Raw genomic sequence first — 22,971 nt, 5'->3', positions numbered from 1 at the left:
AAGAAGGAAAAAAAAAGAAACCATATTGAAAAGGCTACACACTGTGTGATTTCATTTATACTTGACCCTTGAGCAAGTATAAATGAAACAATGCATCTACTTATACGTGAATGTGTTTCAGCACTCAATACTGCAGTAGTAAACCATTTGGTTGCTTGAATTCCTGAAAGTGGAACCGTGGATATGGAGAAAACACAGTACTCAGATTTTCAACTGGGTGGACCATCAGCGCTCCTTTCCAACCTGGAGTTACTCAAGGGTCGGCCTTATTTGACATTCAGAAAAACGCAAAACTACGAGAAAAGAGGGAGAGAAAACAGAGCAGTCATTTCCAAGAGCTGGAAGTGTAGGAGGCAGCTGACTGCAAAGGGAAGAAGAGAACTTTGGGGTGCAGATGGAGCGGTCCTAAATTTTTACTGTAGAGGCAGTTACACGACTATACATTTTCCAAAACTCATAGAAGTGTATACTGGTAAAGGATCAAGTTTATTGTATGTGAATTAAACCTCAATAAACTTGACAAGAACCCACCCCCCAAAAAAAACTGGCTGTCCCAAGTTAATTCATTAATTACAAAGGGAAAAATAATAACTTTATAATTGAAAATGAAGATCATGGCATCCGGTCCCATCACTTCATGGCAAATAGATGGGGAAACAATGGAACCAGTGACAGACCTTATTTTCTTGGGCTCCAAAATCACTGTGGATGGTGACTGCAGCCATGAAATTAAAGGATGCTTGTTCCTTGGAAGAAAAGCTATACAAACCTAGACAGCATATTAAAAAGCAGAGACATTACTTTGCCAACAAAAGTCCATACAGTCAAAGTTATGGTTTTTCCAGTAGTCATGTGTGGATATGAGAGTTGGAACATAAAGAAGGCTGAGTGCCAAAGAATTAATGCTTTCGAAGTGTGGTGCTGAAGAAGACTCTTGAGAGTTCCTTGGGTTGCAAGGATATCAAACCAGTCAATCCTAAAGGAAATCATCCCTGAATATTCATTGGAAGGACTGATGCTGAAGCCAGAGCTCCAATGCTTTGGCCATTTGATGTGAAGAGCTGACTCACTGGAAAAGACCCTGATGGTGGAAAAGACTGAAGGCAGGAGAAGGGGACTGCCGGGTCCAGCCCCAGCAGGATCCAGGGGGTACCCTCAGGATGAACGGCATCGGCGAGAGAGAGAGAAGACACGTGAGACCAGCCTTGATAGGGCCAAGTCTGCGAGGGAGAGAGAGAGAGAGAGAGAAATGACCAGATGGGGGTGCAGAGAGTCTGGATGAGTCTGGCAATGCTTTATTTTTTACCATAGCTTTTATACCCTAAGTTAGTACATTTCTAAGGGGAAGATAGTTTAACATTATGTCAGCTTGTCCTTCACGAAACCAGGGTGTTTTCTGCATACTTCTTTGTTTATGAGGGTCTTGTACATTATCTTCTGGCCTTGGGGCCTATTAACATTTTGCAGGTCAGGTGAATGTAAACCTATTTTCTGTTTCTATGGTGACCTTAACTGAAAGGTAACAGTGTCATAGGGAAATAGTACAGAGTAGAATTATATTCTTGTTAATACAAAAATTAATCTTTCTGCAAAGGTTGTCAGTTGCGTTTATCTAAGAAGTTTACCCCGTACTGACTCTGCGACTTTGGTGAGGCAGTTTTTGCCTAGCACTCCTGACTGACAATTAACAACCATCTCATTGTTACCACACTAGGGCTAAGTTCTTATTTCTCTAGATCTTTAACTATATTAACAATGGTTTTTATAACACAACCTTAGCACATTAAAGGCAAAAATACAGCAAGCATAAACACAGCAAGCAAATCACAACCCAATAACCACCTATACAATAATTTTTCTTATGTTTTCTAATAGGACTCCTTCACCCCTCAAAAATGCTCTATATCTATTAGGGCTTTTATATAATTAGGTTCTTTATGCTATTTTATTATTAGGATATTATAAGCAATCATGCATATTAGTACCAAGTGCATAAATGCATTTGGCTAACAAATTACCAGCAAAGGAGTTTAAATTAAAACACTCCTTTCACCCTGAATAATCTCATAAAATACCACCACCTGGGAAACTTATTGATTAAAGTTCTAAATTGATTCTTATTTGGGAAGAGATCGGGGAAGGCCTTCCTGCCTGTGTTAGAGAAATTAGGGAGTAGTCCACTGAGGCAGGCATCAGAAAGACAGATATCATCTTTAAGGTGAGAGCCGGGGGCAGCTTTTCAAAATCCCTGAAAACATGATCTGCCTTACCTGTCAGGCTTTCTCCTCATGACCTTGTCATGGGTGGGATCTCGTGAGCTGGCCTTTTCGAAAACCCCTGGAAACCTGATTCGCCTTGCCCGTCAGGTTTTCTCCCCTATGGCCTTTTTAGGGGTAGGGTCTCGTGTGTTGGCTCCCGGCAGGGGACGACAGAGGATGAGATGGTTGGATGGCATCACCGACTAAATGGACATGAGTTTGAGCAAACTCCGGGAGATGGGGAAGAACAGGGAAGCCTGGTGTGCTGCAGTCCATGGGGCCACAGAGTCGGACATGGCTGAGCGACTGAACAACAACAATGATTAAAAAACTCAGCAGATGCTCGCCTAACCTAATGATCAAAATTAATATCACTGATGATAAGATACAGCAATATCGTGGGCCCCCAATGTGATGTGATGAAAAGGGAACCTCACCTATGTGTGGCATTCTCCCTCCTCCCACAGAAAAGTTATCTATTCAGCTCAGTTCAGTTCAGTCGCTCAGTTGTATCTGACTCTTTGCGACCCCATGGACTGCAGCACACCAGGCCTCCCTGTCCATCACCAACTCCTGGAGTTTACTCAAACTCATGTCCATTGAGTTGGTGATGCCATCCAACCATCTCATCCTCTGCTGTCCCCTTCTTCTCCTGCCCTCAATCTTTCCCAGCATCAGGATCTTTTCAAATGAATCAGCTGTTAGCATCAGGTGGCCAAAGTATTGAAGTTTCAGCTTCAACATCAGTCCTTCCAATGAACACTCAGGACTGATTTCCTTTAGGATTGACTTGTTGGATCTCTTTGCAGTTCAAGGGATTCTCAAGAATCTTCTCCAACACCACAGTTCAAAAGCATCAATTCCTCAGCACTCAGCTTTCTTTATAGTCCAACTCTCACATCCATACATGACTACTGGAAAAACCATAGCCTTGACTAGATGGACGATTGTTGGCAAAGTAATGCCTCTGCTTTTTAAAATGCTGTCTAGGCTGCTCATAACTTTTCTTCCAAGGAGTAAGCAGCTTTTTATTTCATGGCTGCAATCACCATCTGCAGTGATTTCAGAACCCAAGAAAATAAAGTCTGCCACTGTTTCCACTGTTTCTCCATCTATTTGCCGTGAAGTGATGGGACTGGATACTTGATCTTAGTTTTCTGAATGTTGAGCTTTAAGCCAACTTTTTCACTCTCCTCTTTCACTTTCATCAAAAGGCTCTTTAATTCTTCCTCACTTTCTGCCATAGGGCAGTGTCATCTGTATATCTGAGGTTATTGATATTTTTCCCAACAATCTTGATTCCAGCTTGTGCTTCTTCCAGCTCAGCATTTCTCGTGATGTACTCTGCATATAAGTTAAATAAGCACGGTGACAATATAGAGTCTTGATGTACTCCTTTTCCTATTTGGAACCAATCTGTTGTTCCATGTCTGGTTCTAACTGTTGCTTCCTGACCTGCATACAGATTTCTCAAGAGGCAGGTCAGGTGGTCTGGTATTCCTATCTCCTTCAGAATTTTCCACAGTTTATTGTGATCTGCACAGTCAAAGGCTTTGGCATAGTCAGTAAAGTAGAAATAGATGTTTTTCTGGAACTCTTGTGTTTTTGATGATCCTGCAGATGTTGGCAATTTGATCTCTGGTTCCTCTTCCTTTTCTAAAACCAGCTTGAACATCTGGAAGTTTATGTATTGTTGAAGACTGGCTTGGGGAATATTGAGCATTACTTTGCTAGAGTGTGAGATGAGTGTAATTGTGCAGTAGTTTGAGCATTCTTTGGCCTTTCTTAGGGATTGGAATGAAAATTGACCTTTTCTAGTCCTGTGGCCACTGCTGAGTTTTCCAAGTTTGCTGGCATATTTGCAACACTTTCACAGCATCATCTTTTAGGATTTGAAATAGCTCAACTGGAATTCCATCACCTCCACTAGCTTTGTTCACAGTGATGCTTCCTAAGGCCCACTTGACTTCACATTCCAGGATGTCTGGCTCTAGGTGAGTGATCACACCATTGTGATTATCTGGATCATGCAGATCTTTTTTGTACAGTTCTTCTGTGTATTCTTGCCACCTCTTCTAAATCTCTTCTGCTTCTGTTAGGTCCATACCATTTCTGTCCTTTATTGAGACCGTCTTTGCATGAAATGTTCCCTTGGTATCTCTAATTTTCTTGAAGAGATCTCTAGTGTTTCCCACTCTATTTTTTCCCTCTATTTCTTTGCACCGATCAGTGAGGAAGGCTTTCTTATCTCTCCTTGCTATTCTTTGGAACTCTGCATTCAAATGGGTATATCTTTCCTTTTCTCATTTGCTTTTGGCTTCTCTTCTTTTCACAGCTATTTGTAAAGCCTCCTCAGGCAGCCATTTTCCTTTTTGCATCTCTTTTTTTGGGGATGATCTTGCGCCCTGTCTTCTGAAGTCTTGCGAACCTCCGCCCATAGTTCATCAGGCACTCTGTCTGTCAGATCTAGTCCCTTAAATCTATTTCTCACTTCCACTGTATAATCATTAGGGATTTTATTTAGTTCATACATGAATGGTCCAGTGGTTTTCCCTACTTTCTTCAATTTAAGTCTGAATTTGTCAATAAGTTCATGATCTGGGCACAGTCAGCTCCCGGTCTTCTTTTTGCTGACTGTATAGAGCTTCTCCATCTTTGGCTGCAAAGAATATAATCAATCTGATTTTGGTGTTGACCATCTGGTGACGTCCATGTGTAGAATCTTCTCTTGTGTTGTTGGAAGAGGGTGTTTGCTATGACCAATGCATTCTCTTGGCAGAACTCTATTATGCAAACTGAGGAATGGTCCACTGACCCTCAGTAGGAACAGTATTCTTCAAAAGTGTTGAGGTGATTAAAGACAAGGAAAAAGTAAAAAAAAAAAAAAAATTTGCAGAATTGCAGGAGGCTAAGAGGACATGAAAGCTCAATGCAACATGGTATTCTGGATTGGATCTTAGAAGGAAGAAAGGACATTAATTGGAAAAATGGAGGCAATTTGAACATCATTTAGTAAATAGTATTGTACCGTTGTCAGTTTCTTCAACAAAGTAACCATGGCAATGTAAGACGCTAACATTAGGAGAATCTGGGTGAAAGCTATCATGAATCCTCTGGGCTATCTTTCCCTCTCTTTTGTTTGTAAGTCTGAAAATATTTCAAAATTAAAAGTAAAACGAATTTTAAAAAAAGGTCTTATTGTAACACAGGAACAAGAATGATACCAAGGAAGAGGAGAGACCATCTCTTATTTTCCTGTTACTGTTGTAGCAAAGTACCTCCAAATTGTGGGTGGTCCAATTAAGGGGTGACAGATAAGGGTGTAGAGTTTCTCTGGGGGGATAACAAAAATGGTCTAAATTCAATTGTGGTGATGGATGCAAAACTCATGAATATAGGAGCCATTGGGTTGTATACTTTATTTTTTTCAAAGTGTGTTAGTCACTCAGTCGTGTCCGACTCTTTGTGACCCTATGGACTGTAGCTCACCAGACTCTGTCCATGGGATTTTCCAGGCAAAAATACTGGAGTGGATTGCCATTCCCTTCTCCAGGAGATCTTCCCAACCCAGAGATGGAACCTGGGTCTCCTGTGTTGCAGGCAGATTCTTCAGCATCTGAGCCATCAGGGAAGCCCCTTTTACTTTTTAATATTTATTTAGGCTGCGCAAGGCTTTGTTGCAGGACTCAGGATCATCAATCTTCATTACGGCATGAGGGATCTAGTTCCCGGACCAGGGATTGAACCCAGGCCCCCTGCACTGGGAATGCAGAGTCTTTTTTGTGTGGGGGGGGTGGTAGGTACAGATTCTTAGCCACTGGACACCAGGGAAGTCCTCTGTGTGAATTGAAATGAGTGAACTGTAGCTTGATAAAACTTTAAAAGTGGAAGGAAGGAAGGGAGGAGGCTGGGGTAGATCGGATGGAAATGATAGGCTCAGAGTACCAAGATACCACATGTGGATTATCTATTATCTTGGTGTGTGTAACAAACCACCCAAAGCCTGTGTGACTGAAAACAACAAAGACCATTCATTTTGCTCACAAGGCTACGAGCTGGGCAGGGCTGGCGGGGGAGAAGACTTATCTGTGCTACAGTGGGTAGCCTAGCTGGGGCAGGAGGATGTGCTTCTGAGATGGCTCACTCACGTGGCCGCAGGCTGATGCTGCTCATTAGCTGCAAGTTTAGTGCTTTAGCGTCCTCTCCACATGGGCCTTGTCATCTGGCCTGCACAAGGGTCCTAAGGAAAAGAGTGGGGTGGAAGGTTGCCTTTTATGATCTAACCTCTAAAATCACATAGCATCCCTTCCAAGGATGACTGTAGCTTTCCTTTTTTTTTTTTTTTTGGCTGCTGTGCAGTTTGTGAGATATCAGGTCCTCTCCCAGGGATTGAACCCTGGTCTTCAGCAATGAAAGTGCCAGATCCTAACCACTGGACCTCCAGGGAATTCCCTATGACAGTAGTTTTAGAATGATGAATATGGAGCCAGGATTTAAACTCTTTCCTGAAAAAGTGGGAGTGGCCAGAAGGGGGAAGGATGAGTTTTTAGGGAAGGCTGGGGAGAGGTGTCCATGGATAGCTTGAGTGTCAGAGGAGCTGAGGAAGGGAGAATTTTCTGAAAGTGAAAGAAGGGAGAATTTTCTGGAGGTGAAAGAAAGAGTGAGCCCACCTCCAGGCTCAGTAGCGGGAGGGTGTAAGGAAGGGGGAAGGATCTGTTCATAACAAATGTTCAGAAACCCACAAAGAGAGGCTTCTGTGAGTTCTGAGAATGAGAAGAATGAAAGAGAGAGAAAAAAGACCAGAGAGAAGGGAAAAGGCCAGAGAGATGGGAGGGGGGTGGGAGGGAGAGAGATTCACTCACGGGGAGGGTCAAAGACCATGCAAGAAAGGGACATACACAGAGAAGGACACAAACCCAGATGGATGGTGACAAAATATCGCAAAACTGGAGACAGGAAGAGGGCCAAAATTCCCAGGGAGTTAAATCCTTTAGTGGCTCTCTCCTCTCCCCCAGCAGAGGGCGCCTGGGGACTCATGCCCAGGAGTCTGGGTGTCCAATCCCCACTGCTTCCCTCCAAGCTCATCCGATGGGGCTATTTTTACCCGGTGTCATAGGACACCAGTGGCTGGAAGGCCATCGTCGGTCTGTCCTTTGGTCCCTTCGAGTGACCCTGCGGCATCTCCTCAGCCCACCCCCCACCTGTTCCTGGCAGGCCCGGCGTTCTTTAGCACTATTCAGGGCCCCAGCTCGGGCCTTGCTGGGGCTCAGGAAGCCTGGCAGAGAAGCCAGGTAGAGACCCTGGGGTGGGGGTGGGAGAGGAGAGCGAGGGGATCTGGTGTGGGGGGGCTCACGCCCATGAGCGGCTGCTGGAACGTCCCCAGGATGGGGCAACCACCAGGACAGTGGCCGAGCCAACCTAGAGTGATGGTCAGAGAGAGATTCAGACGTATGACTCCGGAGAGGCTCTGTGGTCCGGAAGCCCTGAGACAGAGACTTGCAGTAATTCAGAGACAGGGAAAGAAAGCTAGCTGAAAGGGAGCCCCTAAGAATCCCAGGGACAGAGACACAGCGACCTAAGAGATAATAAGAGAAGAGAGCCAGAGAGACAAGAAGGAGAGAGACCTAGGCAGAGATGAAAGACAGTGACCAAGAGAAACAAGAAATAAAGAGAGATAGTGATACAAGAATCAAACTGAAGACGGAGAGACCAAAACAGATTGCCAGGAATCCCCAGACACAGGTGACTCTAGAACGGCAAAAATCCAGAGAAAAATGACCCAGAGACATAACTCAGAGATACATCCCTGAGATCAGAGAGACCCAAAGCAAAGACATAGCCAGAAGCAGAGACATACAAAAGAATGAGAGAGATGGAAATCTGTGACTCCAAACAGAGGCGTTCAGATGCTCATTTAAAAAAAAGACGAAAAAACAAAAATAGACCACACACACACACACACACACACACACACACACACACACAAAAGAATGAGAGAGATGGAAATCTGTGACTCCAAACAGAGGCGTTCAGATGCTCATTTAAAAAAAAGACGAAAAAACAAAAATAGACCACACACATACACACACACACACACACACACACACACACACACACACAAAAGAATGAGAGAGATGGAAATCTGTGACTCCAAACAGAGGCGTTCAGATGCTCATTTAAAAAAAAGACGAAAAAACAAAAATAGACCACACACACACACACACACACACACACACACACACACACACACACACACACACACACACACACACACACACACACGAAAACCCGGAGGGCCGCAGAACAGAGGTCTCAGGAGATGGGGAGACGGAGAGAAAGCGGACCCGAGGGCGGAATGAACCGGGAGAAACCCCACTGCGGCGGCGGCCAGGCAGAAGGGCGGGCGCCCCGGCAGAGGGCGCGCGGCCGCCCTCTGCCCTGCCGGGGTCACGGCGCCCCCTCCCCCGCGCCCTGGCCTCGCGGCCGAGCTATTTTTACGCGTGGACACCGGACACCAGGCTGGGGCGGCGGCGGCGGCGGCCGAGGCGGGGCCGGGCCGGGCCGGGTCGGGCGTCGGGGCCACACGTCCGTCCGCGGGTCGCCGGGGCTGCGCGCGCCATGGAGCCCGGGTGCCCGCCGCCCTGCGGTTGCTGCGAGCGGGTGGTGCTCAACGTGGCCGGGCTGCGGTTCGAGACCCGGGCCCGCACGCTGGGCCGCTTCCCGGACACGCTGCTCGGGGACCCGGTGCGCCGCAGCCGCTTCTACGACGGCGCGCGCCGCGAGTACTTCTTCGATCGGCATCGGCCCAGCTTCGACGCGGTCCTCTACTACTACCAGTCCGGCGGGCGGCTGCGGCGGCCGGCGCACGTGCCGCTCGACATCTTCCTGGAGGAGGTGGCCTTCTACGGGCTGGGCGGCGCGGCGCTAGCGCGCCTGCGCGAGGATGAGGGCTGCCCCTTGCCGACCGAGCGCCCCCTGCCCCGCCACGCCTTCGCGCGCCAACTCTGGCTGCTCTTCGAGTTCCCCGAGAGCTCGCAGGCGGCGCGCGTGCTCGCCGTCGTCTCGGTGCTTGTCATCCTCGTCTCCATCGTCGTCTTCTGCCTCGAGACGCTGCCCGACTTTCGCGACGACCGCGACAACCCGGGGCTCGCCGCGGTGGCTGCCGCTGGCCCGGTAAGGGGCGGGGCCTGAATGTGATGGGGCGGGGTTTGGGAGGAGGTGAGTCGCGTCCACGGGGTCCTGGCCAATCATAAGGTGGGGTAAGGGGCATTGGGAGGCGGGGCTTCTCAGGAGGGTTGGGCCTGGCCGTGGGTGGGCAGGGCATTGGGGTTGGAAAACCAAATGAATTAGAATGGGAGGCGAGGGGCTGTGCGTGCTAAGATGCTTCAGTGGTGTCCGACTCTGCCACCCTATGGACCGTAGCCAGCCAGGCTCCTCTGTCCGTGGGGTTTCCCAGGCAAGAATACCGGAGTGGGTTACCATTTCCTTCTCCAGGGGATCTTCCCTACCCTTGGATCGACCCTGTCGATCTCTTAAGTCTCCTGCACTGGGAGGCAGGTTCTTTACCGCTAGCGCCACCTGGGAAGCTGTGAGAGGGGGAGCAACCCAGGGACAGCGCCCGACTAGGGGATTCTACCAGTAAAAGCTGGGCTGGGGAAGGGAAATGTATATAGCTTAATGGGGCGGGATCTGAGGATCTGAATACGAGGACTTGCCTTATCAGAAGGCGAGCGTTGAGGTAGATGAGAAACCCGGCCTGTGGGGGGCAGGAGGAAAGGTTTATTAAGAAATCAAAACTGAGGGGTAAGGAGAAACTGAAAGATCGGCGTCTGTGTGACTGGCAGTAACCAATGGGAAGGATGGACTGGAGGCACTGAGGTCTGGGATCTGAAGAAAGCCACCTAGAGAGATGGAGATAAGAGGGGTGGGGCCTGAGGGCTGGGGTAAGAGGCCTCCATCGTGAAGAAAGGTGAACTGAGGTTAGTGAGAGGAGGAGCCCGGGTTTTGGCATTAAAGACAAGGTCTTTAACCATCACGGTCTGGGCTGGGTTTGGGGAGGGCAGGGCATAAGGGAATGAGGCCAGGGCTGGGACCCTCCCTATCTGGAAATTCAACGCTGGGGGCGGGATTTCGGAAGGGACAAGGTTGAGCTCCACTCTAAGCATCGTTTCAGGAGACCCTGCCAGTGAAGAATCAGGGATCATAAAGTCAGCCTTACAGGGATGATCCCTGGGGTCCTGGAAGGAAGGTTCTGCCATTGGGTCAGCGGGGTTCTGGAGACAGCGGCTATTGGCCAATTTGTAAAGAAGTAGTTGAATATTTAACCCGCAAATATGGCTGTCCCAGTGTGTCCCAGCCCTGGCGTGGTCCTTCCTGAATCCCTTCCTCCCTGCAGTTCCCGGCTCGGCTGAACGGCTCCAGCCCAGTGCCTGGACCCCCGCCTCGCTTGCCCTTCGATGACCCGTTCTTTGTGGTGGAGACTCTGTGCATCTGTTGGTTCTCCTTTGAGCTGCTAGTGCGCCTGGTGACCTGCCCAAGCAAGACAGCCTTCTTCAAGAATGTGATGAACCTCATCGATTTCGTGGCCATCCTGCCCTACTTTGTGGCACTGGGTACCGAGCTGGCCCGGCAGCGGGGAGTGGGCCAGCCAGCCATGTCACTGGCCATCCTGCGAGTCATCCGACTGGTACGTGTCTTCCGCATCTTCAAGCTCTCCAGGCACTCAAAGGGCCTGCAGATCTTGGGCCAGACCTTAAGGGCCTCCATGCGCGAGCTCGGCCTTCTCATCTTCTTCCTCTTCATTGGTGTGGTCCTCTTCTCCAGCGCAGTCTACTTTGCCGAGGTGGATCGGGCAGACTCCCATTTCACCAGCATCCCTGAATCCTTCTGGTGGGCGGTGGTCACTATGACCACAGTTGGCTATGGAGACATGGCACCCGTCACTGTGGGTGGCAAGATAGTGGGCTCTCTGTGCGCCATCGCCGGCGTGCTGACCATTTCCCTACCTGTGCCGGTCATTGTCTCCAACTTCAGCTACTTTTACCACCGGGAGACAGATGACGAAGAGGCTGGGATGTACAGCCATGTGGACACGCAGCCCTGTGGCCCCCTGGAGGGCAAGGTCAATGGGGGCTTGGTGGATCGAGAGGTGTCTGAGCTGCCACCTCCACTCTGGGCCCCCCCTGGGAAACACATGGTCACCGAAGTGTGAGGGACAGTTGAGGTCTGAAGGACCTCACATTTCCTTGGAGGGAGGGCGGGAAGGGAGGAGGGGAAAGTTGGGGGGAGGGTGTTGTTTCTAGGATGAACTAAGTTAAGTGGTAATGAACTGGGGAACACTAAGTCTTATTGGGTCTTGAATTGTGGATTGGTAGCTCCTGTGGGTACCTCCTGAGGTGACAGTGAATGGCAATGGGTTATACTGAGTTGAGATGGAGGTTCCATTGGTTTGTACTGCACTGGGTTGTGCAATGCTTGTGGAACCTTTTGGGGTAGTGTTGAGATAGGTTTGGTCACATAGTTTTGTGAGTTTCTTGGTTCCATGTTGGGTTGGGTTGGGTTGGGAGTCTTGTCCAACAGCATTGTGCAGGGTTCTGTGGTTTTATGAGTCCCCTGGGGCCATGTTGGATCAAGTAAGGTGGTCACCCATGGCACTGTTGGGACTGATTGTGTGTTCATGCATGGTGTTGTGGAGTTGAGTTGAGACATTGGAAACTGAGTGGCTTTGTGATTCTCCTAGGGCCATGTTATTTTAGGTTCTGTGAACTTGTGAGCCATGTAGACACACGGAGTCAAGTGATAGAATGTGAGCTTTCTAGGTCATATGAGGTCAAGTTGGGTTGGAATGTAAGTGTGTACGAGTGTTTCAGGGTTCTGTCATGTTGAATTGCATAGCGTTATGTGGCTAGAAGTTTTCTGGGGCAACATTAAGTTGGATTGTAATGAGTTGTATAATCATGTGAGTCTTGTAGGGCTGGTTCACTTGGGTCGTAAAACTGAGCTGAGTTACATCAAGATGTGTTCGCTGAGTCCTGTAGGAATGGGTTGAGTTGCAATGTATGTATGAGGTCTCTAGGGCCATGTTGGTTTGCTTGCATTTAGTGGCCCTAGGGATAATAACACTAGGAAGTAATCATGTGTCAAGGAGCAAATGTAGTGTGTGGACTCTAGGAGACCAACTGAACTGGTTTGCTCAGTGTCATCACTATAAGAGGGAGCAGAGCTAGGTTCTGTATCTGTAGATTCAGTTGGTCATATGGAGGGCTTCTGGGTGAACTAGCAAGATGTAGCTACCCCTTCTGTTTACCATACACCTGCCTTGTTTTGCCATTCAAACCAACCCCTTCTCTATCTGTCTTCTGCTTGAGTTTTGCTTCCAGGCATGGAGATCAGAGCCACAAGGGAAGGGAAAAGGGGTGGAAACTGTACTCTGTTCAGACCTGATTGGGGGATAGAAACCCAGAGGAGGGGGATAGAGAGCTGGGGAGATATAGAGACCTAGAGAGAGAAAGGGAAATCCAAAGAGGGAAAAAAGATCCTGAGAGAGGGGAAGACAGACCCAAGGGGGCGGGTGTCAGGCACTCAGAATGAGAGGGACAGAAACCTAGAACTGAAAAAGAGACCAGAGCACCCCAGAGAAAGAGAACCAAAAAGGAAAGAGGCAGAAAAAGTCAGTGCCCCTCAACCCAAGAGAGATGCACACATAGAATCACACAAAGATTCCAAATTGGGTACGCCACCTCTCCTGCAGTTCAAGAAGTGTATCAGACAAACTGCAGGGCCCGCTTTATTTCCCTGGGGAGAAATTAGCATCTCAAAGCATGGGAGTGGCTTCCCAAGGTCGTGTGGAATGTTCCAGTTGGGGGAGGGGGGGCAGGACTTGTGGCCTGCTGCCTGACCCCACGTGTCCCCATCAGCCTGCTGATCAGCACCGGAACTTAACAGCTTCATTTCTCACAAATGAGGAAACTGAGGCTCAGAGGGGAGGGGGTTACCCAAGGTCAGAGATCATTCAGTACTAAAAGGGCATTTGGAGGAGGAGGAGGACGGTGAAATCACTAACACATATAGGGCTTCCTATGTGCCAGGTACTTGTATTAATTCAAAGTACTTGTATTAATTTATTAAAATCCACCCAGTGGTTTACAGAGACTTGTTGTTGTTATTTTTAGCTAGAGACCCCCCCACCCCCCACCCCTTTCTTTTCTGTTCAAATGAAATCTTAGTTAGCATCAGTGTGACACATCAGAGGGTTTGAACTGGTCTGAGGGGAACCTACCATTTATGGAATCTCTCTGGGTAACTTGGTCTGCGGCTAACAAATTCAGTTTGGAAAGCCCTGATTTAATTCAAGCACCTTTTTACACAGAGAGATAGAAGCAGGTACAGCTTGTGGGAAGCGTTTGATAAAGGTCGAAAATAATGTAACCTTTAAATAATTTAACACTTCTCTCCGAAAGGGAGGGAAAGGCACTTTTGGAGACAGAAATGGAGACAGACCCCCCTCTCCCCATCGCAGTGACAGACACAAGGCAGGCACGGAGCCCAGCACAGGGACCCAAAGAAGAAAAGACATGTGAACAGAGGACAGAGACACCCAAGGGGAGAAGGGAGAGGAGGAGAGAAGAGGGCAGCGGCCTGGCGGGGAGGGGGGGGGGGGGCAAAGACCCAGAGAAGGGGGCAGACACCAGAGAGGAGGGGCCAGAGATCCAGACGGGAGGGACAGGGGACACAGAGGGGACAGGGACCCAGACAGAGGGAGACAGAGACCCGGAGAGAGGAAGAGACGGAAACTTCCATCCCTCTGCCAACTCACCCCTACTACCCCATCGGAGAATGGAAGTTCCATAGACTTCTGGTAGGGGGTGGGGCAGGTAGGGGACTTAGGGATGGGGGGAGCCTGGGGAGGTCTGGGAAGTGACTCCAATGGACACTCCTGTGGGCAGAGCCCCTCCCCCACCCCAATAAACAATCGCAGCCACCTTCTACGTCTCCTCGGCCCGGGATGGGGAGCGGTGAGGGGAACACCCTAATCCGGGGACACCCTTCCTGCCACCTTGCCATGCTATATTTAGGCTGGGGGAGGGGTATGGGATGACCCCTGCCCCCCCCACACACACACCAAGGCAGGTGTCAGTTTCCCTTCTGAAAATAGCTCCAGGGGAGGGGTGAAGCAGTTAAGTCTGCGGGGGACTCTTAACTCCTGCCTGAATCTCCATCTGTCTTAAGGTCTCTCTTTCTCTGGGCTTCTCTTCCTTTCCTCGGTGTGTCTGTCCCTTCTCTGGGTCTCTGCCTTCTCTCTCTCTGGGTGTGTGTCTCCCTCTCTCTCTGGGAGCCTGTCCCCTTTTCTTCTCCCCATCTCCCTTCATCTGTCACTATTCACTTTCTCCAGGCAGGTCATTCTGTTCCCAAACCATATCTTTGTCTGTCTCCAAGTCCTAGAATACCTTGAATTTCTCTTATCTGAAACTCAGGACAAGACCCTCTCCCCAGTCCCCACCCAGGAAATTCCAGCAGAGAGGACTTATGTGGGAGAGACCCCCGCATCTACCGTCTCCCCGGGCCTCGGGGCCTTATCACTCCCTGAGCCCAGCTGGTTAATGTCTGGCCTGGAGATCCTGAGAGACTCGGGGATGAGAGCAGAGGGTGGGAATCTGCCCGGGGATTGACACTGAACTGGCAAGAGAATGCAAAGGAATCTCAGGCCCAGACTCCTGGGTCTGCGGAGGGGGGGTTTTGGGGTCTGGACTCTTGGGTTTGAGGGAGGAGGGGACTTGGGGGTCTGGACTCCTGGGTCTGAAGAAGGAGGGGGTTTGGGGTCTGGACTCCTGGGTCTGCGGGAGGAGGGGGCTGGAGCTGAGGATGAAGGGCTGGGGGGGTCCTAAGGAGGAGGAAGCTGGGGGCCCAGACTCCCGGCGTCTGCGGGAGGAGGGGTGCGGATCCGGACTCCCGAGTCCGAGTCCGCGGGGAGGAGGGGGCTGCGGACCCGGGCTCCCGAGTTTGAAGGGAGGGAGGTGGGGGCTGGCGCCTGGCCTCCTGGGACTGAGGCGGGCTGAGGGCTGAGCGAGCCAGGCCTGCTTCCGAGGTCTCGGCACGCGTGTGGAAGGCGGGATCCCCCGGCCCCTCCTCCGCCGTCGGGCGCCGCCCCGCCCCCGCCCCCGACCCGGACCCTCCGGAGCGTGTGCAGCGAGGAGCCGGCGGGCGAGCGGGCGTCCCTACAGCCAGCGAGCAGGAGGAGGAGCCGCCGCCGCGCGGGAGACGGCCGGGGGAGCCGAGGAGGGCGCCCCAGGTAAGCGCCTCCGCGCCTCCTCCCCCGGGATTCCGGCGTCCGGGTCGCCCGGCCCCCGGGTAGGGAGGGACGGGGGCGGGGCCGGCGGGGGCGGGGCTTGGCGGAGGAAACTGAGGCAGGAGGGAAGCGTCTGAGACGGACAGCCCGCGACCCCCAGCGCGGTCTCAGGAGTCCCGACCCCCAGGCTTAAACTTTCCGGGAGAGGAAGGGCCGGGGAGTCCGCGCTTCTGAGTGCCTGGGAAGGATGGGCTTGGACCCCAGAATTCTCGGGTCTGAAGGAGGACGGGACTGGGGGTCTGGACTCCTGGGTCCGAGGGAAGAGGGGTTTGGGGCGCCTGACTCCTGCATCTGAGGGAGGCAGCTGGCGACCTGTGTTCCTGAAGGAGAGAGCTGGGGCGCGGGGCTTTGGGGTCTGAGCGAGGAGAGGGCAAGAGCCTGGACTCCTGCAAAGGATGGGGTGGGGGCCGCTGGCACCCACGACTCCAGGTCTGAGGGAGAAGGCACCTGGGAACCAGGACTCCCGGTCTGAGGGAGGAAGCAGCTGGGAACCCACGCTGCTCCCGGCTCTGGCTGGGTCAGCTTGTACACCTCTTCACACTTTCCCCTTCTCACTTCCCCATCTCCCAGCCAGGGCAGGCAGCCACTCCAGGTATGTGCAGTAGACGTCTTGAACGGGCCCTGGCCTGTCCTGTGAGCAGAGAACATTCCAGGAAGCAGCCAGGGGGACCCAGGGCTTCTTAAGCGTGGGCCCTCGGGGACCCGGGTGTCCAGGCCAGCCCCGCCCCCGCCCCGTCTGCGAGATGAATGGGCTGAGGAGGATGTAATCTTTTCCAGCCTCCTTCATCCTCAGCCTCTCCCCTCCCCTCCCCTCTCCTCCCCTCATCTGCTTTCCATCCAGGAGCCATCACCTGGGCAGAGCAGGGGCCTCTGGGAGGGGCTGCAGCCTTGACTCTTGGCCCCCTACACTTTCAGAGGAACACTGAGAAGTGGAGTGTTCAGGGGTTCAGGCCCCCTCCCCCCCTGCCTGTCTAACCTGCTTGTTCCCTTCTTCCTCTAGGTGGCTGCCCCCTCCCTCTCCTGAGATGTCAGGAAGGAGGGGGCCACCTGTGTCCCCAACAGGGGCCCCCCGGAGCCTGGGGGCCCCCAGCCCCAGAGCTCGGAGGTGGAGGAGGTGCTGACAGGTCCGGTAACCACGCACTGCTTCTCAGTCATTTCCCAGAACCCACAGGCTTCCAGAATGTTCTAGAGAAAGTGCAGCATCTATGCCCCCACCAGCATCTCCCAGCCCTGGCCCAGTTTCATGGACAGGGAAACCAAAGCCTCACCTGGGAGGAAGTGTCTTACCTTCTTACAGGCAGTTTTAAGCTGAACTTGGGTCTCCCTGGAATTCCAGGGCATGACCGTTCTCAGAAATTTTGGAACTTCAAACCTCATCCAGGCTGCAGGACATAGGGTTCCTTGGGGTTGTAGAGGCAAGATGGCAGAGTGGAGTTGCTAGGACATGTTTTGAGTCCCACCTCTGGCATTTGCTGGCTGTGTAAACTGGTACAAGTTACTAGCCTCTCTGAGCCTGTATTTCCCCCTTTAGTGGCTATTATTAATACTCATAGTAGAATAATTATGATTAATATAGTGGTTGGGCATTATCAAAGTCCTAAAGTATAGGAGTCCTCCAAGCTTCTTGAACCTGTGGTTCTGTCATGCAGATGCCCCTGGAGTCGCCATGTGTCCCCCCATGAAGTTATCATCCTCCTAATTCGAGCTTCCCTCTCTCTACCCTCAGGTGCTCAGCGAGATGCTCCCCCACCCCTCAGGCTCCCTCCCCATCCTCCTGCTTTTCCTCCTCCCCAGTGTCCCGATGGAGCCCCACCCCCCACCCTCACCCCTGCCCCCGTTTCCAGCCCCTGAGTGGGACCTCTTGTCCCCCCGGGTGGCCCTGTCCAGGGGTACTCCCACGGGGCCCCCTCTGCTCTTTCTGCTGGAGTCTGGGGCCTTTGGGGAGCCAGCCGGCAGCCCAGCTAACCGCAGCCGGCGAGGGGTGAGCGAGACAGCACCAGCCAGTCGCCGTGGAGAGCTGGCCGTGTGTGACGCAGTCAGCGGCTGGGTGACAGACCGCCGGACTGCTGTGGACCTGCGTGGGCGCGAGGTGGAGGTGCTGGGCGAGGTGCCTGCGGCTGGTGGCAGTCCCCTGCGCCAGTACTTCTTTGAAACCCGCTGCAAGGCTGCCAGCGCTGGGGAAGGTGGCCCTGGTGGGGGTGGAGGAGGCTGCCGGGGTGTGGACCGGAGGCACTGGGTGTCTGAGTGTAAGGCCAAGCAGTCCTATGTGCGGGCATTGACCACTGATGCCCAGGGCCGTGTGGGCTGGCGATGGATTCGAATTGATACCGCCTGTGTCTGCACGCTCCTCAGCCGGACTGGCCGGGCCTGAGAGCCAGGCCCAGGAACTGGGCAGGTAGAGGAAGAAGGAGCTGGATGCTGAAAGACCTCAGGAGTAGCCTGGCTGCTCTGGGCCTCAGTCTGGGAACTTGTCAAATGGTCACAAGAAAAATCACAAGGCTCTGGTTTTGAGAGCTCATTCTGGGAAAGACAGATGGTGAAACCAAAGGGGGTTTTGAAAGATGAATAGGAGTTCTCCTGGATGAACTTGAGGGTAAAAATGATGACGATGATGATAATAGCCAATATTTTCTGAGTGTCTACTGTTTATGAACTCTAATACAACTTGTCAGATCAACTCTGGTGGATTTGACCATTAGAGTTCCTCAGCTTCTAAGCTGCTGACCAGGTGATCTCAAAGGACATCACCTTGTCCAACCTAAAGAGAGTGACAAGGAGGGGATACTTGGTGGGATTATAAAACTGTGTGTGTGGGGGGGGGTTATAAAAACTGGAACATGTAGGCAACTAGTTGGGAGCTGGGGTTCAATAAGAAACCTTATTTGGTCAGATGGGGCAAGTGCTTAGAATGCTCTGTTTTGAGGTAGTGAGCTACCTATGACAGGAGTACAAGCAAGGTTGAATGACCAGAGGTCAGGACGCTTAAGATTTTGGCCTTGGTGGGGAGTCAGGTTTCCATCCCCTTTCCTGTCCCAGCCTTTGCAATATGCTCAGAAAGAAATAGACCTTATCATTGTCCAGCTTGAGTAGGACATGAGGTTTTGACCAATTGACCTGCCCCCTGGCTGAGATCAGGGGAGATTTGGATGCTCATCAGTCTAGAATGAGCCAGGAAAATCCAATAGGATAAGTGGCCCCAAAGCCTGAATGAAGGGGTCTGTGGAATCCTGGGGCAGCCGCAGAAGGCAGCCTCAGTTTCCCCTGTCTGAAGAACAGGTTGGTGGGAAGAGACTGGGGACTGAGGAGGCAGAGGCTTTGATCAAAAGGATTTTAAAGTGAGGAACAGACAAGAGAACTCAGAGGTAGACCCCACAACCTCAGAACACCCATTCATATATTACCACTCCATAGCCACACACATGTGCACACTCGCGCACAGGCACACGTGCATTTTTGCCTTTGTTTCTACATCTTGTGTTCTAGGTCTGTGGTTCCTGCTCTCTTCTGCCACCTCCTTTGCTGTTGCTGTCTAAATTCTTGTCCCATAATCTCTGGGTCACTAGCTCTCTTTCTGTCCCTGCTTCTCACTCGCTGTCTCTCACTCACTCTTGTATGTATTTTTCTCATTCATCAAAACTCTTTCCACATCCCCCTCTTTATTGCTAAGTATTTCCCTCTGGGTCCCTCCCTCTTCACCCACCCCCATACCCAGGTGGAAGTTTTCAACCAAATCAAAGGCAGGCAGGACAGAAGAAGTCGAAGCTGATGCTGACTCCTTCAGCACACACAGCGAGGGAGGGCGAGCCCTGGGGAAGTCTGGAAATCGTTACCCCACCCCCATTCCCCCTCTGCCGCTGGAGGTGGGCTGTCCTGGCAGAGGAAGGAGGTAGCTAAGAAGGCTGGGACCTTATAGGAAAGGGGGGGGGGGGTCCGGTGTTTCTCGTGAATTCCCTGATGTGCTAGGTGTCTGTCCTCCTTCCACTCTGTTTCTCTATTTTTGAGTCTCTGACACGCCCCCAGGTCTCAGCCCCTTGCTCTCTGCTGCCCCGTCTCTGGGTCTCAGATTCTAAACTCTGAATTTCTATTCCTCTCCCTCCCCCCGCTTCCTACCCTCCTCTCCTTCTGGGTCTCCCTCCACCATTTTTCTGAGCTTTTGTCCCCTTGGGGACTCTGCACTCTCTCAAAAATCCTGTTCCTCCATGCCTGGGTCTCTTACTCTATCCATCCAGCCACACACTAATAGGCCCTCCATTGGCTGCCTTCAGGGTGGGCGGGTTCTGTCACCCGGGGCGACAGCAACAACAAGCCTGCTCCTGCTAGGCTACAGGGCAGGGGTGGGACCATGGCGGGTCGGACCCTAGCTCTGCGCTACGGTCCCCCATGGTCCCCCATCTCTGGAACCGAGGTGCCCAACTGGCCTAACTGGCATCTCACCAGCAGTGGCGTCGCCCACCACTTTATCCCGGCCGTGTCCTTCCCCCCGCCCACTGTGCAGGTGAGAGGACCCTAGCCTCTTGGCCAAGAGGAGACTGGGGATCCAGACACTTGCTGGATTTGGGCGATTTGGGGCTTTGACTCCTGTCTGACTGAAGGAGGAGGGTCTCAGGGTCTGGGGCCGAGAGAGGAGGCGCCAGCGAACCCGGATACCTGGAACTGGCGGGAGGAAGGGCTGGGAGCTGACCAGATTCCTGAGTCCTTTCAGCTGACGGCCCGCACCTTCTGCTCAGTCCACGGTCGCGGAGCCCCTGCCCCCAGCCGCAAAGCAGGATTTGCATGTCTGGGCTTTCGACGAGGTCATCAGCAGATGGGAGACAACCTCGGGCTCAGCTCTCGTGCCTAAGACCCACGGAGGGCCCTACGCACAGCCCAAGGCCCCAGAACCTGCGAACCCCACCCGGACTGTGGGGATCAAGGATTTAGGAGAAAAAGTAAGGTTCCGGGATGCCCAGGTCCGGGGTAGACAGGGCTGGGGGCTGCACTGGAATCCCGTGCACCCTCACGCTGGGCCCCCGCCTCGCCTTCTCTCAGCTCAGACATCGCGGCTGGCACCTCTCTCTGATCACCAAGCACCAGTGCAGTGAGACGAAGGCGCAATACGGCGGCTGGCCCGACCTGGACCGGGGCCCCACCTCCTACTTCGGGCCCCAGCCCCTAGAGCTTGCAGACCACCACCGAGGGGGCCCTTCCCAGGTAGCGGAGAACCGCAGTGGCAGGATCTGGCAGAACTTTGAGTGCCTGGGGCGGGGGAAGGGAGCTCAGAAGCTAGGAACCGGCCGGGTCAGAAGAAATTCTAAGTCCAGGGGCGCAAGAATGGGACCGAATCTGAAGTTGCATAGACTAGGGGAGGGAGTTGGCACTGTACAAGCGGAGCCGGGAGGAGGCGGGGACTGGAAACCCGAAAGCCCAGCTCTGAGGCGGGTCTAGTAAATCCTGGGGCGGGCCTAGGAGCTAGGGGCGGAGCTACGCAACCTAAAGTACTCGTGGGCGGAGCTCGAATATTCTGAGGCGGGTTTGGTACCGGAGAAAGGGCAGGCTTCTCCTCTTAGGGTAAAGTAAGGAGGAATGGTTTCTGCTGAATTCCAGCCGCGGGACCAGTCTAGGGGAGGAGCCAGGGAGGCCTTTCAGTGACTGGGGACTTGGCGGGCAGAATACTTGGATTTTGGAGGTGAGGCCAGTAAGGGTTTTGACTTGGGGCGCGAAGTTGAAGTGCACTGACGTGCAATTGACCAAGGATTCTGATTCTGGGGGCGGGTGTCAGGGCCTGGTTCAGAGGGGCTGTTGAGAGCCAACAAAGAGGAATTCTCAATCTGGCAGCCAGGGCATGGAACGGGTTATGAAGGTTTTCTTGCTCATCCCTCCTCCCCCGATCTTCCTCAGGCTCTAATCCCTTGGACCAAGAACCCCGAGCTGGCCGGCCGGCCTTTCACAATTTCTGACCGGGGCATACTGGACCGCCATCAGCTCTATCTGACCACTTCGGCCCGGGACTTTCGGCCCTATTCGAAGTGAGCCTGGGTCCTCGCTTGGCCCCGTCCCCCTGCACAACCCCCGAAGAGGCTAGTGGGACGCCGAGCCCCCCAGCGTTGACTGCCCCTCTCTGACTCAGTAGTCTCAGCCTTCAGTCCCTGCGCGGGCAAGAACCAGAAATTCAGACCCAGCCCCTACCTCTTTTAGCGCCCTGGTTCACTTAGTGTCAACTCTCAGGAACAAGGAGCCCGCAAAGGGCCCAAGAGAGAGTTCCGGATCTGAGGGCATGACCCTGAGGGTCTAAGGCCGGCCTCTTTTGGGGTTTGAGTCCCCAGATAATTCCCCAGTCCCAAGCCTCCTAAAGGGTCCCAGACTCCTACAAATGTGTCCTCGAGGATCCAGTTGTGCCTTCCCCATCCTGCCTCCACCCCAACCCAACAGGAAGGAGTTGTCAAGCTATCCTCGCAAGGATTCGATGACCTCAAACTTGGGGGAGATGCCCCAGGCCGGTGGCCACAGCCAGAAGCAGCTGCCCTGTCCGTCCTCCTCTCGGCCACCCCAGCCGCCGAAAATCCGCTTGTCTCGCGGCCGCCCAGTGATGCCCGTCGTGCCGCACCGCGGGGCGCTGACTCTAGCTCAGGAATCCTACAACCTCCCGCTGCACCCACTCCGCCGGTTGGACCGTTTCTGCCCGCTGGAGCTGCCCTGGGGCGGCCCCCACTGGAAGCCCGTGTCAGGCATCTACAGTGTGCCTCATGCCTACCGCACCGAGAACTCCAACTACGGCAGCTTGAAGCCAGCGTTGGTCTGAATCAGACCAGCCAGCCCCGCCCTGGACACGCCCCCGAGACGAGGGCCAAGCCTGGAAGACCGCGACTAGGGGCTCACTGGGCGGGGCTAGGAGGGCCCCGCCCATCTGAGGGCGAGCCAGATCTTGGCCCTTGGGCGGGGCGAATCTAACTTTCACTCGATTGCGGGGGCGGGACTGAGCCTGGAAAATGTACCTTGAGGTTGTAAGACATGTCTTCTGCGGCCGAAGGGGCACAGCTTATCTTACTCGATGAGTTATAGAGCCCAAGTCACGCCCTTTGCTGGGTTTGGTTCCGGCATCCTGGTTTTTGGGGCCCGAGTGTGGGGCAGGTGGGATTCCCGCTGAATCCTTTTTGGAGGGGCGGTGCGAGTGGACCCCCACTACCTCTGGCCACAGAATTCGATATTGAAGCTGCGCCCCTCCTAAGTCGGACTCAGGCTTTGGCCGGAGGAGCAGGGTTGAAGCTGCAGCCAATCACTATCGGAGAATTGTCAGGGGGCGGTGCTTCAGCCTCTGCCGGGTCCCCTGGTGATGGGTAGAGGCGCTCACAAGGCAAGCGGCACAGCTGAGGGCCTCCAGTGTCTGATTTC

At 52.8% G+C, this 22,971-nt stretch overlaps 3 protein-coding genes across 3 annotated transcripts; all 3 read left to right on the top strand.

Annotated features, from left to right (window-relative positions):
* Nucleotides 1–8,808: 8,808 nt before the first annotated feature.
* Nucleotides 8,809–11,489, top strand: KCNA7 (potassium voltage-gated channel subfamily A member 7). The gene is made up of 2 exons (XM_065926471.1): nucleotides 8,809–9,431; nucleotides 10,654–11,489. The coding sequence occupies exons 1-2, from the start codon at nucleotides 8,877–8,879 to the stop codon at nucleotides 11,467–11,469; spliced, it is 1,371 nt and encodes a 456-aa protein (XP_065782543.1). The 5' UTR covers nucleotides 8,809–8,876; the 3' UTR covers nucleotides 11,470–11,489.
* A 3,724-nt stretch (nucleotides 11,490–15,213) lies between these two features.
* NTF4 (neurotrophin 4) lies at nucleotides 15,214–19,024 on the top strand. Its single transcript, XM_065920710.1, has 3 exons — nucleotides 15,214–15,546; nucleotides 16,604–16,727; nucleotides 17,330–19,024. Exon 3 carries the CDS (start codon nucleotides 17,342–17,344, stop codon nucleotides 17,972–17,974), a length of 633 nt encoding a protein of 210 aa, XP_065776782.1. The 5' UTR covers nucleotides 15,214–15,546; nucleotides 16,604–16,727; nucleotides 17,330–17,341; the 3' UTR covers nucleotides 17,975–19,024.
* A 921-nt stretch (nucleotides 19,025–19,945) lies between these two features.
* On the top strand, nucleotides 19,946–22,393 carry SAXO3 (stabilizer of axonemal microtubules 3). The gene is made up of 5 exons (XM_065919386.1): nucleotides 19,946–20,098; nucleotides 20,310–20,531; nucleotides 20,632–20,793; nucleotides 21,481–21,608; nucleotides 22,012–22,393. The coding sequence occupies exons 1-5, from the start codon at nucleotides 19,946–19,948 to the stop codon at nucleotides 22,379–22,381; spliced, it is 1,035 nt and encodes a 344-aa protein (XP_065775458.1). The 3' UTR covers nucleotides 22,382–22,393.
* The last annotated feature ends 578 nt before the right edge of the window (nucleotides 22,394–22,971 follow it).

Source organism: Muntiacus reevesi, chromosome 2, assembly GCF_963930625.1.
Source record: "Muntiacus reevesi chromosome 2, mMunRee1.1, whole genome shotgun sequence".
Taxonomy (NCBI): Eukaryota; Metazoa; Chordata; class Mammalia; order Artiodactyla; family Cervidae; genus Muntiacus; species Muntiacus reevesi.
The sequence above is the reverse complement of the archived record's forward strand: the minus strand, read 5'-3'. Positions and strand labels throughout refer to the sequence as shown.